The sequence below is a fragment of the Harpegnathos saltator genome, unplaced genomic scaffold (assembly GCF_003227715.2).
Source record: "Harpegnathos saltator strain DR-91 unplaced genomic scaffold, Hsal_v8.6 scaffold436, whole genome shotgun sequence".
Taxonomy (NCBI): domain Eukaryota; kingdom Metazoa; phylum Arthropoda; class Insecta; order Hymenoptera; family Formicidae; genus Harpegnathos; species Harpegnathos saltator.
Window position 1 is genome coordinate 379,816 of NW_020230246.1, and position 20,564 is coordinate 400,379.

Below are 20,564 nucleotides of genomic sequence, written 5' to 3' on the forward strand. Positions count from 1 at the left end.
CACCTACGTGCAACATGCTGAGGTGCGTTCGCGTTTGCAAGAAGTAAAGCGTCTAGAGAAACGCGTCCGAGAGCTGACCCAGCAAATCTTTCTCTTTCCGCGTAAACCTGGAGCGTACGTGAGCCGTCCGCATAAATCACGCGAGCCGATGCGATTGCAAAATAATTGGCTCATTTAGAACATCATTATAGTAATGTTCATGACGAAGTATCGCTGCCGTCGCCGCCGCTACCGGATATATCGGCTTCCACGGTAACGGTAATTAAAGAAAGGGACTTTTCACGTCGCTCTCTTTGTTCCCCGTGAACGTGCCGAGAACGATTACACCGCAAAGCCGAGAGTAGTTATTTTTACATACGTATAAACGTGTAATCGCCGAGAACCTTTCTTTGCATGTTTCTCGTTGTCTCAAATGACGTCATTGGAGTCGTTTCAACATGTTAAACGGCGTTTAACCTTTTTGCGAGGCATATTCTATCTGACAGATTTCTATGAACATTCGTATCTTTAGTTTCTTTGGCTCTCTGATTACAAATCTAGAGTCAGGCTTCAAAAAATCGGAGATCCAATATGGTTGCCATATAAATTAGCGTACGTCTGAATTAAATGTAAATCAGGTACATGATATAAAGGTTTTTTAAATCGTTGATTACGAATTTTATGTGAGATTTGCAAAATTTATTCAAGAAATTTGTTTATAAAAAAGGCTAGCATGCGAAAAATTCTAGGAAATATACCATATATGTTATATCTCGATATGTGGAGAATATTCGGTAAAATTTTCGGCCTCTAACCTTAAATATTTTCCAAGAAATTAAGTTTTCTTTTAAAAAACACTTTTCAATTTTATTTGTTTATATACAACAAAGCAAATAATTGGATATAAAAACCATGGAAAATATATAAATTAAGTATTAACCTTCTAACTGCTACGGTCGAGATAACTCGAGTGTGGAAAAAAATAGCGGCTTTGCTACAATGCCACTAGGCATTGTCATGTATGTTCAAATACTATATTGGCACAAAGAAAAAGGCACAAAGGCACAAAGGCACAAAGAAAAAGAAAAGAGAGCCGGTATATGTGTACATTTTTGCATGATCTTATATCATTATAAAATATTTTATAATTGTAAAAATAACTCAGCAAAGAGGGTCATACTGGTCATTTAATATCTCAGCAGTTAAAGGGTTAATATATCAGACAAATTTTCAGATCATACTTATTTCTCTTAAATTGTAAACAATACATCGTAAAAATGAAAGAAAAAGAACGTAGTAAGTGTTACTATCGTCGTACAAGCGGTTAAATCACGCGATTTAACAAGAAACGTTTCAACATGTTAAACAGCATTTAATCCTCTGTGTGACATATTCTTTTTATCTGACGAATTTCTGTAAAATCTGTAGTTTCTTTGGCTCGCTGATTAGAAATCTAGAGTCAGGTTTCAAAAATTCCAAATCGCAGATCCAATATGGCTGCAATATAGATTAGCGTACGTCTGAATTAAATGTAAATCAGATACATATTATGAAGATTTTTCAAATCGTTGATTACGAATTTTATGCGAGATATGCAAAATTCAAGTAATTTTTTTATAAAAAAGCTAGCGTGCGAAGAATTTTAGGAAAGATATAGCGTAAGTCCAGGATAGATAGACATAGCTTTTTTAATTGCAAATAACTTATCTGTATGAATGCAATAAATGATCAGCAACATATTAATACATTCAGTAGAGGATAATGTTTAAGGTACAGTAGAGTTTTTGTGAAAATAATTCATGGGACGCCAATAATAACGAAATATTAAAAATATTCTGTAAGAGATAGATGGTCCAGGATGGACCAGGATAGATGGTGAGGGATAGATAGGTGTCCAGGTTAGATGGTCATATGTCAAGGGATAGTTGGGCAAACGTCATCTCGGTAATGAATTTTTAGATTAAATAAAAAATTTAGATTAAATAAAAATTTGGAGGATAATACAAATGTAAAACATTTATTTACTCACAATACACAATAGCAGTGTTTTTGTGTATCAGGAAGAAACACACCTATTCGTGGTACATCCAATTCCGATTGACCGATCGGTGTTGACAAGTTTGACACTTAATGTTATAGCCGTATCACACTAGCGACTCGCGACTGCGGCTGCGGCTGCGATTGCGATTGTGACTCTTCCTCGACCAATCAGAAAGCAACGACTCGCGGCTGCGACTCGCGACTATCGTTTGGACGGCTGTCCATTTTTCGAGTCGCAGCCGCAGTCGCAACCAATCACAGAACTCCGTATAATCACGTGACCCGCTCGTCATAATCACATTTATTTAATAGTATGTAGAAGTCGGTGATCATTAGAATAAGGTTATATCTAGTGTTGTTTTATGTGTTATATATTTTTTTTTAAATGTCAAAACAATTTGATAAAGAGATAGACTATTATTTAGTAGATCTCGTAGAATGTAAGCCTCTTCTCTGGGATTGTACGTGTGACAATATGTTAACAGTATTTAGCTGCAGCCGCGATCGCTAATCGCAAGTGTGATTGGAAAACAAGAAATCGCAATCGCAATCGCAGTCGCAGCCGCGAGTCGCTAGTGTGATACGGTCTTTAGGTATCAGGGAAAAATGACAGTCGAATAGATATACAGTCTGTACCACAAGAGCGTCGTCATGGTTTTTTCTAAAAAAAAAATATTTGTAAATATCGACATAATAGTCTTATAATAAAGTATATGAACTACGATGCGTTTACCTAATACGGCGTCCAATCTCCATGATTGTCGATTATAGCTTGGCAGCGTCGGGGCATACTTTTAACTAAATTTTCGACAAAAATGTAGGGTAAAGATCTTCAAATCTCACGCAGGTGGCGGGTTAGCTGGTTGATGGTAAATATTCGCTTTCCTCGAAGCTTATGCTTCATTGCTGACCATATATTTTCAATGGGATTTGCATCCGGAGATTGTGAGGGCCACTGGACTAGGAAAGGAACACCGCTTCGTACTGATTCGCGTACGCTGCACTCATTGTAAAAAAGAAGTGCCTCTTGCTACAAAACAAATGATAATGGCCTAATACCTATAACGCATTTTAGACCTAACCTCCCTATATCCGATTCCATAGATAATTTACTTCGCGGTTGTTCGCCTTACAGGTGGCGCTGATGACGCTCTTGTGGAACAGACTGTATATATATATCTAGAAAATGTCGATCCGATGTGTCCATTGCTTGTTATTTTTCGCTAAGTAGGCTGCCCATCTAACCCTGAAAAAAAATGGACTATCTGTCCCCGTCTGGAAAGTTCGCGTAAAAATGCGTATACCGCGTGAAACGCTCGGTGTTTCGGTGACGAATTTCGAGATTAAATATAAAAATACGATGTTTCTCGGTCGTTTAAGCTCAGGTCTAATATTATAACTCAAAATAAACCGTATTGACAAGGTATTTTTCCGACATGTGGAACACATTTTGGAGGTTACTAGAAACATAAAACATTTATTTACTCACAATAACAGTGTTTCTGGGCATCAGGATGAAACACACTTACTCGTGGTACATCCAACTCACAACTGACCGATCAGCGCTGACGCCTAGCATATATTAGCAAAATTGTAGCAATTGACCATCTATCCTCTATGCCCATATATCCCGGACTTACCCTATATTATATCTCAACATATGGAGAATATTCGGTAAAATGTTCTGAAGTCAGATTTCAAAAAATAAGGGGGAGCTTCAGCCGATTGTGCGTTCGTCAAGAGAATAACACGCTCGGAATCGCCGTGTGGTCGTTAGCTTGACGAGCGCGTCCCAACGACAAGCGGCGAAGGAATGCTCGACTAACGCGACATGTTGAGCCATCAGAGGCGGATATAAACGGGCACACGCGTCGACATTCGTACCTGCGAGACGCGCCACGGGCTGATCGTCCGCGACGAGTGTAGTCGCGCGAAGTTGTCCGGGGGATCTCGAGGACCATCGTCGGCCGGCCGATTGTCACGCGACGTCGGTGCGTTACACGTGTCCCCTCGTAATGAGTAGACACCCACGCGCTCGCGTTACGAGCCGGACGCGCGCGATGATGGACGGCCGGCTTTTGCCACATAGTTAATCCGCCGGTTGCGCTCACATTCGCGTCGAGGTCTCTCTAATGGCGATCCAATTCGCTGCTCGTCCTCCGATTAAGCTCGATTGTTGGACGGTCATTGACTTCGGACACGACGTTTGACGCACAATGCGTCTCGACTTTTCCCCGACTCGCGACGTGCCGCGCTCGCCATCTTATTAATCTCTTTTCCCGCGGGCGACTTCGTATCGATTGTTCCAGTTTGCAATGTCGCCGCGACGCGACGATCCGCGTCTTTCCGTTGGAGAAATCGCCCGTAAATTCGTCAACACGTCCACATTGCCAGCTGGCCGGCAGTGACTGGCGCTATAATATTGCCATGTCTCGGCATAAAACGAAGCCGTGCGCAGAGGATTTTTTTTTCTGGATGATATTGGCATTCGTACACTGAGAAAGTGTATCATATAGCTTTTCCAGTTAGAATGTACTCAGATTGTTCGAAACATTTGAAGGTGAGATGAATATCGATTTGCATCTATGTTTTCTTCATAAATCAGCCCATATTTTTCTTAAAGACTGTATGCGTTCAACATGTGTTTTTATTCTAAAGTTTCTATGCTGTTTTGGTCATAACAAATTTCCAATAAAATTGAAAGTTATAGTAAATGCTGGAACTTTATAATTACAAGTGTATTACTAATTGTGACAGTTCGAACAATACTTGTCGACATCTTGAGGAGTTGATAATTAATATCGAATGACTGTTTGTTAGATCTGTGCACTTCTTCTTCAACTTTTTCAAAATTAACCTGTCAATGAAAAAACAAGACCGAAATGTCACTAAATGGTACCTTAGCTTCTCTAAGATAATATAAATGAAATAAAAATTTTTCCCATAACCTAGAAAAATATCACACGAATAAAACTCCAAATATTCAAGTTTTTCAATAATGGTTTAAACTTAGATCGAAGTTTAAACTCTGTCGAAAGCATTAGACTGTTTTTCAATCGATATCAGAATAAAACGTAGTTTAAAGTATAGTTTAACTAAACTATGAATGATGACCGTTAATAAACATCGTTTAATGGATTAATAAACGTCGTTATATGGTGTTTCTGTTATTATATTTAAAATCATATTGTTAAATATTTGTAAAAGTATAAAATATTTGTTACGATGTTTGATGAAGAATATTACGAAGAGAGTAGTGAAGATGAGGATATTTTAGGATATATAAAACATATCAACATAAGAAAAAATCGTCTTGTAAGGCGAAGACCAAATCATTTTGAAATTTGGGATGAAGAAAATTTCTTCAAAGACTTCGCTTATCCAGAGCTACAGTTCATATGTTAATAGAAAAAATTCAAGATGCTGTTCAATCACCAACTGAAAAATATTAATATATGTCATATAAATTAAATGACATATATAGAATATTTTTGAATTAGTTTTAACTAATTAACTAGTTGCAAAATATAGTGTTTACTAATAATGAATATTATACGAATAGTATAAAATTTATTTATATTATATTTTTTTTATTTTTGCCAGAAATCAGGCTCTTTCAGTATGTATGAAATGATATTACTAACATTAAGATTTTATGCTAGTGGATCTTTTTTGATAAGCGTAGGTGATTTTGTTCATAAAAGTACAGCAAATAAAGCAATTAATAAAGTTTCAGAGGTAATTGCTCAACTTCGACTGGCATATGTAAAATTTCCGAATACAGAAGAAGATATTCGAAGCTTCATGAAAAGTTTTACAATATTGCGAGATTTCCACGTTGTGTGGATGCCCTAAACTGCATTCATATTAGAATTAAATCATCATATGTATAAAAGTGACTCGCACAGCGATTTTCGTTGCCAACTTAAGAATAACAAAGATTTATCAAAACTTCAGCGCATGTTTGAAAAGCGCACACAAGATGTAAAACTAGGTTTATGGATCAAGGAAGGATCAAATAATCTTTAGTTTAAATCACGATTGAAAAACCGGTCCTTAATGACCCAATATGTATCGCGAATGGCGTTTATTCATCGCGTTTTCGGCGGTTGAAGCTCGAGTTGAACATCGGAACACTCAGTAGAAATTAGCGTGACAAAGTCGCCGTACTAATGAACGATGCACGAGCGGAATAATAAGACTGAAGAACGTTCCTTCTCTTATGAAAGCCAATGAAAACAATCTTGTTACTTTAGCGTGAAATGGACAACGTTCCCGTGGAAGTGTGTGACTTTATACACTATTATATCACAGCGTTCCAGTGAGGGGCATGCCTGGCACGTAACCGGTGAAACTTCAAAATGCTAACGAGCGTGTGCGCGTGTTAGTAAATATTTCTCAGACCCAACGCAAGCACGCGCGCCAATTAAAGTAATCTCGCCGATCGTAGAACCGCAACACGCGACGCCTTCAAAGTCGACAGCGATTCTTTCCCCCGGTTTTTTCCTCCCAAGCAGAATCAACCGTGCAAAGCGTTTCGCATGATTCGCGCGCCGCGATTATTCTCGCTCGTCGAAACGACGGGGAAGTGGCTGCTCGTTAAAAAAAAAGAAAAAAAAATTGACACGGTAATCTCCGAGTGTGGGCGAGTGAGAAATAGCGCCTATGACGACTGCGTAATTATTTCTATCTGTTGGATAATTCAGAGATCGACGCGAGCGTGCCTGCGAATTAATGCAGAGGTCGAGAACGTATAAAGTGAGGAGGTTATGTCACGTTGTGGGCGAGGTGTTACGCATCCGGCAGAAAATAAAAATTTCATGGACGACGCTCGTCGTTGCGACTCGTCGTTCCTCGTCGGACGACTCGCATCGTTCTCGCCATCGAACCGATGGATTCCTCCTCGGCGTATAATCGCTGAATCGTCATATTCGGAGACTTCAGGATTTCGGACTTCGCACGCGACGTGACGGAAAACGGAGCGCACGCGATCGGATTTGATTCGTCACTTCGTGCAATTGTGTATCAACACATATCAGCGCGAGATAATTCAGCCGCGCGACTCCCAAGTCGTCATTCCCGTCGTCGCTCACACGCATGTCCACAGTCACAATAACTTCTTTATGAATGACGTCTTTGTGAGAGCGTCAATGAAGCCGGGCGTGAAAGGTGGGAGTTGTACCGTTCGCGATCGAGCTCGCGGCTTGAAATTAGCGTGCGCGATTAAAAGCACTCGCCAGTAAGATAAACTCGCCCAAATTAGGCAGCGAACTTGCTCTTTGGATACAATACACATGTGTACACATCGCGTACACACACACACACACACGCACATTCACAATTCCCCAGTCAAGGATAACCGTGCGGACGTCGCGTTTCCGCGTTGACCGGCGCTTATAAATACAAGCGTTCGACTTACGGAACTCGAGATGCTCAGTGTCCGTAATGTATACCTCTATCCGTCTCTCCTTTGAGCTTCTCATATTGTACACCGTATATAGGGGCTCTTACACGAGAGCGTGGCTCTCGTGTGGCCATCTATTTTTGCGCGATTACATAAATCCGTCCTGTTGCGTGTAAACAGTGCACAATGGATTCGAGTGATTCGAGCGCGAGGCGAAAATTTCAGAATGATGCGCCGAGAGCGCGGCTACGAGGATCTCCCCTCGGCTTCTCTCCTTTCGAAAGCGGATATAATCGCACGTGGTCACGATAAATCTCCGCGACGCGCTGTGACCGCGCTTGGGAAACGTCGCGCACGCTTTCTGCATGATTTACGACATCTTCATCTGTGCCGGCCAATCTCGGCTCTGAGTCCGTCGAAACAATCGCTACGTTTCCTTCTCGATCTGCATCTGCATTGTTGTCCGCGTCGTGGAGTTAGCGCTAATTGCTCGCCGGATTTCCTATCATGTAATATATACAAGGTGTCCGGGATCTTTTGGAGACGAAAAATTGTGAAGATTCAGATGAAACTGAGAAGAAAAGTCAAGTGCCATTTTGCAAAAGTCGCAATAGTTGTTAAGTTATTAACGATTGAAAATGACCACATCTAAAAGCTTTTTAAATTGAAAATCTGCGTACTTATTTGCAAAATGGTAAAAAGGACTTTTCTGTTCAGAATGACCTAATCTACAATTATATGACGGCCATTGTGCCAGTGACAGGTTCAGGGTTCAAAGTTCAATATACTCATATCTATCACTAGACACTAGAATAGTCGTCATATAATTGTAGATCAGGTCATTCTGAACAAAAAAGCGCTTTACCATTTTGCAAATAAGTATGCAGATTTTCAATCAATGCGGTCATTTTCAATCATTAATAACTTAATGACTATTGCAATTTTTGCAAAATGACTACGGACATTTCCTGTATAGTGCAATGGATGATCGCGGAAGACGAACGTCCCCATTAGTGACAGTGTCCGGTTGATGATAATCGCACCTGTTTTCCGATATCTTTTGACATTGAGAAAAAAACAAATGCTTTATATTTGTAGCTATCATCTCAGGCACGAACAAGATTCTCTTGCGAATAATGCGTCATACCGTCTGATCTTGATCTTGAGATCAAGTAGAGTAAAAAAGTCTAGTACTGTTTTCTTCCGACAAACAGTTAGCGAGATATCGTGAGTTAAATATTGAAAAGGTTACTAAGTTTTTCTTAAATATCTCAAAAAACATTAGGCAAGTAAAAAAATGTTTCAAACAAAAGTTGTTTAAATTAATTAGTAGAGAAAGATCGCGTAACTGGAACATACCTACATACAGGGTATCCCATTTTAAATACCTTAGGCAAATATCTCGAAAAATATGGAAGATACGGAAAAATGTTTCAGACAAAAGTTGTATAGTTTCAAGGGGGACATAAAACAACTGTATCAGTTTGTTTACAGATGGCGCTATTTTCGAGATATTCACTGATCATTATTTTTCTTAAATGGAAACCCCAATTTCTTATTACACAGTCTTTTTCTACTAATTGATTTGAACAATTTTTGTCTAAATTATTTTTTTATTTACCTAATATTTTTTTAGATATTTAAGGAAAACTTGGTAATTTTTTCAATATTTAACTTACGATATGTCGCTAACTATTTATTGGAAGAAAAAATGGTATTAGGTTTTTTTACTCTACTTGGTCTCAAGAATATATTGTTACAATAGCGCCCTAATTTTTGTTAACTTATTGACTTTTGGAAATTTCAAAATCATCAAATTAACAAAAATCAGGATGCTATTATAACAATATATTCTTGAGATCAAGTAGAGTAAAAAAGTCTAGTACTGTTTTTTTCCGACAAACAGTTAGCGAGATATCGTGAGTTAAATATTGAAAAGGTTACTAAGTTTTTCTTAAATATCTCAAAAAACATTAGGCAAGTAAAAAAATGTTTCAAACAAAAGTTGTTTAAATTAATTAGTAGAGAAAGATGATATAGTAAAAAATTGAGGTTTCTATTTAAGAAAAATAATGATCAGTAAATATCTCGAAAGTGACGCTATTTGTAAACAAACTGATATAGTTGTTTTATGTCCTCCTTGAAACCATACAACTTTTGTCTGAAACATTTTTCTGTATCCTCCATATTTTTCGAGATATTTGCCTGGAGCGTTTAAAATGGGATTCTCTGTATATTCATATCGAGATGTAAGTTTATGTATTATAACAATTAATTAATTGTTTGCGCTTCGCCGACACTGCAATAAAGTTAATATCCCAATTAGTGAAAAGTATCCCAATCTCTGTCACAATTGTACTCATTTACCTTAATACAGATAATACAGATCAACATTTATCTTAAACATGCGTTCTTCCTCTGAATTTTATACAGATCCACATGTCCAAGATCTTTTGAAAAAGGAAAATTTTGAAGATTGATCAGATTAAATTGAGAAGAAAAGTCAAGTACCATTTTGCAATAATTATTAAGTTATTAATGATTGAAAATGATCACATCTAGAGGCTCTTTTAATTGATAACTTGAAAATTTGCGTACTTATTTGCAAAATGGTACAGGATGTTTTTGTTTAGAATGACTATAATCTATAATTTATATGAGCTATTGTACCTAGCGACAAGTTCAAAATTCAGGGTTCAAAGTTCAATATATTTATATCTATCAGGCTTTAAAGTTCAATATATACTCATATCTATCATCTATCTTATATATGACTTTTCTTCTCGGTTTGATCTGATTAATCTTCACAATTTTTCGTTCCCAAAAGATCCCGGACTCCTTGTATGATGTATAAATTTTATATATATTATAGGTTATAACAAGTTTCGAATAAAATTAAAGACCATAGTAAAAATTCTGCAACATTATTATTAGAAGCGTACTTTTGCTGATGGCAATTCGAACAGAACTCACCGACATCTTAGAAATTAGTAATTGATAGCAGATGTCTACTTGTCACATTTGCGCAGTTCTTTTTTATTTTTGTCAAAATTAAAGCATCAATGGAAAAATAAAACTAAAATGTACTATTATATGATAAAGAGTACTTTTCCATATAGCACAGAAGTTGCAGCAACATTGCTGCAACGTTGAAATAATGTTGTAATGTTGCAGCAACATTTTTCGACTTTGTGTGCTATATGGGTTAGTTATTTTTGAAAAGATATAAATAAATTATAAAATCTTTTTATAAATTTCAAAAAATATACAATACGACTAAAACCTCAAATATTCAAGCTTCTCAAGCAAGTTAACCTTGTGTACTTAACTTGATATATTATTAATTTTTTCACAATGAGTGATCGCTAATTGGAATATTCTCTTCAATCCCTAGCGATTTTTTGTCGGACAAACAGCTAAATCTAAGCTATATTTAGATGATTAAAAATTGTATAAAAATAGGGTGAAATGTATAAATTCTTCTTAGCATTTCGTCCTAATTACAAATGAATCTTAATTCTTAATATCGTCTGATACACGCAGTAACGACGTAGAAATAAATATTTGAATACCTTCCATATTTGCAGCAATGTTGATTAAATTCTCTGCGAACGTCATCTTGAATAATCTTGCAAAGATAATACCTTCGTAAACTTAAGATACAGGTGATAATAATACATATGTACATTATTTAGATAATAATAAGAGTTGATGCTAGAATTTTATCTGGACATTCCGTATAATTCTATCTGGATAAGAGCAAACATCGCGCGGACGAAATAAATATCCCAGATCAGAAATCTGGGAAGAAATTGGAAGAAAACGAACGGACGAACGTCGACGATTATCTCCCGAGATTCACGTCGATCAATGTTAGCGTTCCATTTCATCACAATGAAAATGCTATCGATCGCGAACGAGCGATCGATCGATCGATCGATTAATCGATGATCGATCTACGATCTACGAGCGAATTACGAGGATATCTACACCGTGACATACGTAAGAAGATATTTCGCGCCCACGTATGCGCGCATGCGCATTTGCCAGCTGCAAGCGTGCGCGCGAAGCACGGTGACAATTTCATCTATCGATCGAACGCCGCGGAGTTTCACCGGTTTCGCAACTTCGCTCCGCTCGGCATCGTGCCCCAGAGATTTCGATAAGAAAGTCGTCCTCTCTCGACCGAGCCGTTCTTCATAGCATGAATCCGAGAGACGCGCGCGCTCGCGCGAATCTGTCTTGCGTATCGGCGCGGCAATATATTACGTTACGGTAACGGAGACGGTTACGTGCGAATGAAGATATCTCGATGTATCGATATGCCGAAGGACGATCGTAGGTTTGTCCGTGAACATCGCGTTGGATGGTGATTTGTTTTCTCAGTCCAGAAGTGTATGTCGATGCGCAGTTCTTACATCAGCGTTTTGATTGACGTCGTGTAGTGCGACTCTCATAATCGCGATCTCCCGCCTTCGTGCCTTCGAGAGGCAGAGAGAGAGAGAGAGAGAGAGAGAGAGAGAGTGAAGCGGAGAAGTCAAACGTAGATTTCAACTTCAGCCGGACTTCTCTTCTGGACGGATATATTTTGATCTCAATGTCAATTTTAACGCGGCGGGCAATCGCGCGAACGCGTAATTGGACGCGTCAGCGTATCGCAACAACAAGAGGAACGTTCCTTTTCGCCGCCGGAGGAGCACCTAATTAGTTATTGGTGCGTGAGTGTTAATCGTTCCGCGGGAATATGCTGCCTCGCGACGGCACAAAACCCACAAGCTAACCTCATTCGAGGCGCGCGGCTGCCGGCAGCAACACTCGACGAAGTCAACCCGAAACGACGGGATACCCTCCGCCGTCGTCGCATTCTCGGTGACCTAGCTCGAGCACGGCTCGTGCTCGACGCCGCTCTTCAGACCTCTTTGTTCGTTAATCAGCCGGCCTCTTGATTTCATTACGGCGCTTCGCGTTGATTCGCGGCACGCGATCATCGCAGTGGGCGCGATCGCAATTAACATCCATCGCGGTTACGCGCTCGCGTTAAGCCATGCTGAACGAACACGAACAACAAGCGAACATCGAATGTTCGCTCGGATGTTCGTACGTTCGCCCTCGCGTTCGTTAGAATTCGTTTTTTCCCGATTTCGCAATGGACGTTCTCGCATTCGGTGAAATTCCGTGTTCGCCACCGAATACGACGAAGGATCAGTCTATAATTATTGCAAGTTTTGTGCTGATCGTAGGATCAATGAAGGAAAAACAAATCAAAGGCGAGAGATATTGAGGGACATCATTGTACTTCAGTCGTATACGACATAGAGGGACCTATTAATTTATTTAAAGAGAGAATATATAGGGCAGTTATTTGTAGAATATCTATACGAATGATTCTGAACTATTGTTGAACAAAATTGGACCTAAGATTTCGGCACAAAACATTTCGACCTTCAATTCTCATCCAAAAGGGATTTGCTATTCTTCTTCGTTATTTCTCGATATCTTCGTTTTTTCGCAAGGAGATTCTCACACAAGTTTAATGTATTTTTTTTAAGTATATATAAAACAAAAATTATTAAAATCGATATTATTATAAAATTAATATAAATTAATATAAATATATTAATATAAAAATTATTAAAATTATTATATATAGTATTATATGTATAGGGAAGAAGATGGTACATTATGGCCCTTCTAGGTATTATGGCACTCAATATTTCCGTTATTAAGTAACGATTTCCAGTTATTACTTATGATTTCATTTGTTTAGCAGTTCGCCGTTAGCGCAGTGGCATTAATATATCAATATACAATAGCTAGTACTTTTTATAACGCATTTTTACTTTCGAGCATTTCGAAAGGTACATTTTAGCATTTAATTAGACATCTTTCCTCATTATTTTTAAATTAGAGCGTAATATCACACGAATATGTGTACACTTGAGCATTTTGTTTATTACTTGACATTTTATTCGGCTGTACATGTTTCAAGTTATGCAAAGTTAAATGAAATTGGTATGACATTTTGCTAATGTGGCGCCATAAGAGTACTGTCTCTTTCTCGAGGTTTTTATATCAAAGTAATTATTCGATAAGTCGATTCTAATAGTCCACTGTTGCACTTATGTTTGCATTACACTGCTGTCTTTCTGGCAGATTGTTTCCTAACAAGTAAGATAATATCCACATTAAAAATTCATAGTTATAATATAATCATTATTATTTCCCTTCTAAAAATTTAATTTGAATAAATACATAATTTCGTAACTAAATATTTTGTGTTATTTTAAATAAAATCAATTTTTTGTATCAGTTTTAGTAATCAATTTAGTAATTAATTTTTTGTATCAGGTTTAGTAAGAGGCCACATTACCACCTCATTTTTTCACCGATCTATTATACTGTGTTGCAATATTTTTATAAATAATATCCAAAGTAATAATTACGTAAATTTGAGTCTATAATCGACGAAACAATCCTATAACAAATGTAATCATTCAATTTTAATTTGAAAATATTGATTACTGACAAAGTCATTATTCAAAATGTGAATGGAGGGTCATATAACATCACTTTCTCCTCTATTATGTATATAATATTATATTGTATATATAATGTTATATATATACAGGGTGTCCGAGATCTTTTAGAAACAAAACATTGTGAAGATTAATCAGATCGAACTGAGAAGAAAAATCAAGTTCCATTTTGCAAAATTCGCAATAGTTATTAAGTTATTATTGATTGAAAATGATCACATCTAGAGGTTCTTGATAACTTGAAAATTTATTTGAAAAAATTTATATACTTATTTATAAAATGGTAAAGGACTTTTTTGTTCAGAATGACTTAATCTACAATTATATGACGGCTATTGTGCCTAGTGATAGGTTCAAGATTCAAGATTTAAAGTTCAACATACTCATATCTATTGCTAGACATAATTGCTAGCCATCATATAATTGTAGATTGTATCATTCTGAACGAAAAATTCCTTTACCATTTTGCAAATAAGTATGCAAATTTTCAAGTCATCAATTAAAAGAGTTTCTACATGTGGTTTTTAATCATCAATAACTTAATAACTTTTGCAAAATAGTACATGACTTTTCTTCTCAGTTTGATCTGATTAATCTTCACAATTTTTCGTTTTCAAAAAATCCCGGGCATCCTGTATATATAAATTATTAAAATATTATTGAAATATAACTATATCTTTTTTTTTCTCTCTTCCATAGCAGTACACTTTCTCTTCTGGCACAATCCTTGAAATAAGTTGTTCGGATATGTATATGGCAGAGGGAAAATCTCATATTTTAATAACATTTTAATAACTTTTATTTACATAATTGTAAACTCATGTATTTTACCCTGTTTCTGAATATCTTGGCCAACTCTCCCTAATCTTTATCAATTTCTTTTATATTGTTATGATGAAATGGATTTTTCGGGTTCCACATTAAATTCATCTCTTTATAAGCTTCTACTTTAAAGTTACTGTAGCTTCTTCGGTCCGTTCCATTTGTTTCGTTTTTATAATAATTGCATGCGTACTATCAAACACACAAATCACATGTTGTATTATAACGAATACTGAACAACGAATTCACGTCCACATTGCGCACGAACTTTCCTTGACGAACCGCTTCGTGTGAGAATCAGCGATAAGAACGTGAATCGAACGCGAAACGGGGAATATGGCGATTGTGCGATTCGGAATCTGTTCGTTCGTTATTCATTCGTTCAATGTATACCCACTTTTACACGAACATTTTACACGAATGCGAGGCGTTTAAATAAAAGCAAAAACTATATGTACAACATAATCCTCGTTGGACGCGAAGGAAAAAGTAACGAGATTCTTCTCTCCTTCGCCTCCTTGGCTTCCCAGAGAAATCACAGGCAATTCTCGCGTGCTCACGTTCGTCGCGCATCTCTCTCTCTCTCTCTCTCTCTCTCTCTCTCTCGCGCGCGCATCTATATTCTCCCTTTTCTCCGAAGAAGAGTTTCGTGTCGCGTCCTATCATCGCGCTCTCGCTCTCGGTCGCTTTCCCAGTACGCGCTCAGTTTTCGAAAGTGACTCCATGCTGGGTGATAACGACGATCTCTTCTGCTTCTCAGGCGCCACTCGATCGCGAGGCGTACGTCCCTGCGAGGCGACGTCGCTCTTGAGTAAGCTGGGAGCCGTCGAAGAACGTGAAGTGGATCCTGGGGGAAGAGGAGCCGGCGAGAACGCGAGGGGAGGAACGTCGAGAAGGAGAGAATTCAGTGCGCCGCGTCAGGATCGACCTCGGCACCGCTTCCACGATGTCGTACGCCAATCGATTCCCGTCCACTCAGCACACTCGTTATCGCAGTAGCTGGGGACCATCCTCGGTCTCTGTCTTCAACCGCGCCGATGTGCCGCGACCCTCGCCAGAAGAGGAAGAGTTCGCCGACTTCTATCACGAGCGGCTGCACTCGGCGCAGAGTCGTCAGCTGATACCACTTCAGGAAGACTTGGCGGATTGGATTAACAAGACGATAAGTGAGTACATCGTTGGCCATTAGCTGGAGCCTTAGTAATTCGTGTGCGCTGAGTATTTGAAGACACGGAAAAAAAAACAACTCGGTGCAACTTAGTATGACTGAATTTTTTTTGTCAGCATCAGACGAGAACTTGAAGCAGAGATCCCCATTGGAGGTTTCTCTGCTCACGGTCGATCTTGATCTTACTTTCAGTCGTCTGAAGACATTAGAACTATCGACGATTAGAACAGAAGTACCCAAGTAGAACAGAAAATCACGATGATACCAGAATAACGAGGCTGAATCACGATGAAAAAATGAGCTTTTCTCATCATTTCAGCGTCATTGTGATTTTCTGTTCCGCCTGGGATCACGATCTGTCTTCACTGAAGCGGTCGGAATAACGGCGTCTTGGACAAATATGTATTAATATACTATATACAGGGTGGCCTCTTTTTATATGAGCCAGCCAAAAATCTCGAAAAATATGGAAGATATCAAGAAACATTTCAGACAAAAGTTGTATGGTTTCAAAAGGGACATAAAATAACTATATCATTTTGATTACAAATGGCGCCACTTTCGAGGTATTCATTGATCATTACTTTTCTTAAACGGAAACCCCAATTTTTTATTATATCATCTTTTTCTATCAAGTAATTTGGACAACTTTTGTCCGAAATATATTTTTATCTGCCTAATATTTTTTGAGATATTTAGGGAGAACTTGATAACTTTTTTAATATTTAATTTATGATATCTCGCTAACTATTTGTCGGAAGAAAACGTGGCACTAGACTTTTTTACTCTATTTTGTCTGAAGAATATATTGTTACAATAGCGTCCTGACTTTTGTTAATTTGATAATTTTGAAATTTCTAAAGGTCGATAAGTTAACAAAAGTTGGGACATTATTATAACAATACATTCTTGAGATTAAATAGAGCAAAGAGTCTAATATTATTTTTTCTTCCGACAAATAGTTAGCAAGATGTCGTACTAAAAAGAATTACCAAGTTTTCCTTAAATATCTCAAAAAATAATAGGCAAATAAAAAGATATTTCAAACAAAGTTATTAAAATTAATTGGTAAAAAAATATGATATAATAAAAAAATTGGGATTTCCATTTAAGAAAAGTAATGATCAGCAAATATCTCGAAAATGGCGTCATCTGTAAACAAAATGATATAGTTGTTTTATATTTCCTTTGCAACTATAAAATTTTTGTCTGGAATGTTTCTTAGTATCATTCATTTTTTTGAAATTTTTGCTTGACTCATTTAAAATGGAACATTCTATATATTTAATAAAAATTAATATATTATACATTATATTATATTGTAAAATATAATATAAAATATACAAAAGTATAAAAATAAAAGTGTATTAAAGATATATTCAAGTGTACAGAAATGTTCATTTTTTATAGTATTATTCAACGCCCATTAAACATATAAAATTCATTGTTATATAAATTCGTGCAATTTTTCTAAAAAGTTACATATCGGTTATTTCGACCACTCTGGTAATTCTAATGTCAATCAAGTTTTAACACAACTCAACATTCAGACGAGTGTTTCCATCCGCGGTAACAAAGATATATAGGGTGTCCTATTTTAATTGTGCATTCCGATTAATATCGCAGAAAGTGATCGAATGAAAAAAATGTTTTAGACAAAAGTTGTTTAATTTGGAGGGGGATATAAGACTACGATATCATTTTGTTTGCAGATGGCGCTACTTTACTACGGGATATTCACTGATCATTACTTTTCTTAAATGAAACTCCCATTCTTTATTATGTCATTTTCTTCTCCCAATTAATTTTAACAACTTTTGTCTGAAATATTTTTTTATTTGCCTAATATCTTTGGAGATATTTAAGGAAATCTTGATAACTTTTTCAATATTTAATTTATGATATCCCAATAATTATTTGTTGAAAGAAAAAGTGGTACCAGACTCTTTTACTCTATTTAGTCTCAAGAATATGTCATAATAGTGTCCTAACTTTTGTTAACTTGTTAATTTGGAATTCCCAAAAATCAACAAGTTAACAATTTAGAGCGCTATTGCAACAATGTATTCTTGAGACCAAATGGAGTAAAAAAATTTGGTATCACTTTTCCTTCCGACAAATAGTCGGAAGTCAGGGTGCACAATTAAAATGGGACACCCTGTCGTTTCTCGTCGCTAAATTTTTATCTGGCCCTTATTTAGTTGCACGAACTGAGATTTTTTCCGTGTAGAATCGGACAATTTGGGAGTGATCGACATGAGTTCGCGATGTCGCCGAGATCCACGAATTGCCTCGCTGTTTCGTGAGGAATTTCGACAACCATGGATATTACCCGCGTTGCTTCACGAGAAAAGCCGATAACTCGCGGATTTATAGATAATGTGCTGCGGGTTTTCGGCAAGAGCGCGAGTCATCGAGCCGCTTCCCTCCCGGCATGCTTATTCCGAAATGAATAGTTTCGCTTTCGCAACTCTGTCGTACAATGGCCGCAATATCACGCGAACTTAGCGGTGCATTGCGTGCTATCTTTGACATATCGTTTCCATGCGAACTTGTCAGAAGCTCGTGTTTTGCAACGAAATCGCTATTCGAGATCGTGAGCAACGCAAACCGGGTGGATTCAGGAACGTCGGGCTCACCGTCTACGAAATCGCCGCGGAACTTTCCGTGCGGGGGAAGTCGATAGTCAGCTGTGAGGAAAGTGTAACGTACAATTAACGTTCTCTTACGAGCGTGCTTATTCTGTCGTTCGCTCGGCTTAATCCCGATAATGCGAAAACAGACGGAGAAGCGCGATCTCACGCGGAGAGCGTATCGGAGCGGAAAAAAGGTCGCGACCTTTTCCGCTGGACGAAAGTCCAACTCGGTCGCGAGTGCGCGAGGCGCGAGAAGAAATCTATCCGGCTAACGTAATGTCGGCTAACGATTGGATAGACTTTCGCGCCGTGCTCGGCCACTTTTTTCGCGTCTCGCTAGATGTGAGATCACCTTAAGGAGAGCCGGCCGTGTCGCGCCGCGAGATGCGTGCGGCGTATGCGTGTGCCGGCCTTACGCAGCTTTGCTACGTAAGAACCACACAAAGGTTAGCATCTGGCGCGACGTGGGAAAGGATATTCATAATATTTCGCTCGACACTTCTCTCCCTCTCTCCCTCTCTCCCTCTCTCTCTCTCTCTCTCTCTCTCTCTTTCTCTTTCTCTCTCTCTCTCTCTCTCTCTCTCTCTCTCTCGCTCTTCGTCGCGTTTCGATGCTGGTAGACGGGCGAGGAAAAAAAGGAAGAAGAAAGAAAACCATGCCATGTGTGAAGTATACATTGACCGGGCAGAAATTTTCAAGGATGACTGTTATGCGATAGCTGTACATGGTCTCGTAAGAAGGCAGTCTTGTAAAAGGAAAAAGAAAAAGAGAAGTTAGTTACTTCACGGACTTCCGCACGCCGAATCGCAAAACGAAAGATAATATTAGGAGTATGATTTAGTTTTGAAGATTTTTTTTTTAACTGATTTATTTAAACAAGATAATGAACGAATATCTTAATCAAAATATTTTCCTTCGTCTTCTGCAACTTCTTCCCATCTTTCTCGCGAGAGATGGATTCCGCTACGATGAAACGATTCTTCTTTGGAGTTGATCCAATTTTCAACAAAATTTCGCACTTGTTCGAAGTTATGAAAGTGTGTATCCTCTACAGTATGTTGCATCGACCGGAATAAGTGATAATTGGATGGAGCGATGTCTGGAGAATGCACGAGGTGCGGTAAGACTTCCCATTCCAGCTCTAATAGCGTTTGCTTCACTGATAATGCAACACGAGGTCGATGAAGAAGGATCGCATTGTTGTGAAGAAGGATCACTTTGCGTCGTTTACTCGCAATTCGTGATCGTTTTTGGTCCAATGCTCGCTTCAATTTATATCATTGCTGTCGATAATGATTAGCGGTGACAGTTTCATTCGCATTTAACAGTTTATAAATATATATAGTCAACATCTTCTTGATCCCACCAAATACACAGCAATACTTCTGAACCGTGAATATTGCTGCTTGAAGTGGATGTTGCTGGTTGGCCTGGATCAACCATGATTTTTTTTGTTTGGGATTATCGAGATAGATCCATTTTTCATCTCCAGTAACAATTCGATAGAAAAGTCTCTTCATTTTTTGTCTCGCAACGAAATGTAAATGTTCAACCGGTTCGTAATGGCATTTTCCGATAACTGATGCGGAACCTAATTTTCCTTCTTTGTGAATCTTTCCCATATTATGTAAACGTTTAGTAACTGTTGTACGATCAACATTTAATGCTCTGACAAGTTCCGAAGTCGACACGAAGTGTTGTATTTTTGTCCAATAATGCTTGCGAATCTGCATTTTCAAGCTTTTTTGCTTATCCCGAGCGATCTTTGCCGTTAATATTGAAATCATCATTTTTGAATCGTCTAGATATCCACGTGTCTTGATTGATGGAGCAATATCACCATACATTTCCATTAGAATTCTACGACTTTCAATCGTCGTTTTCTTTTGCTTAAAAAACAAAAGCAACGCATATAAAAAATGCTCTTTAGGAAGCTCCATATCGAAAATGCTCTTTAGGAAGTTCCATTTTTAAGATGG

At 37.8% G+C, this 20,564-nt stretch overlaps 1 protein-coding gene across 4 annotated transcripts in view; it reads left to right on the forward strand.

Annotated features, from left to right (window-relative positions):
• The window catches only part of LOC105184060 (growth arrest-specific protein 2), an 89,336-nt gene that overhangs the window by 17,369 nt on the left and 51,403 nt on the right, over positions 1–20,564 (forward strand). For all 4 annotated transcript variants that reach the window (XR_003113377.1, XM_011142605.3, XM_011142603.3 and 1 more), the window contains exon 2: positions 15,542–15,947. Coding sequence is in view for 3 of the 4 variants with exons in the window: in XM_011142605.3 (XP_011140907.1) it covers positions 15,728–15,947 (220 nt within the window). In the remaining variant the exon portion in view is untranslated. The remainder of the gene's footprint in view (positions 1–15,541; positions 15,948–20,564) is intronic.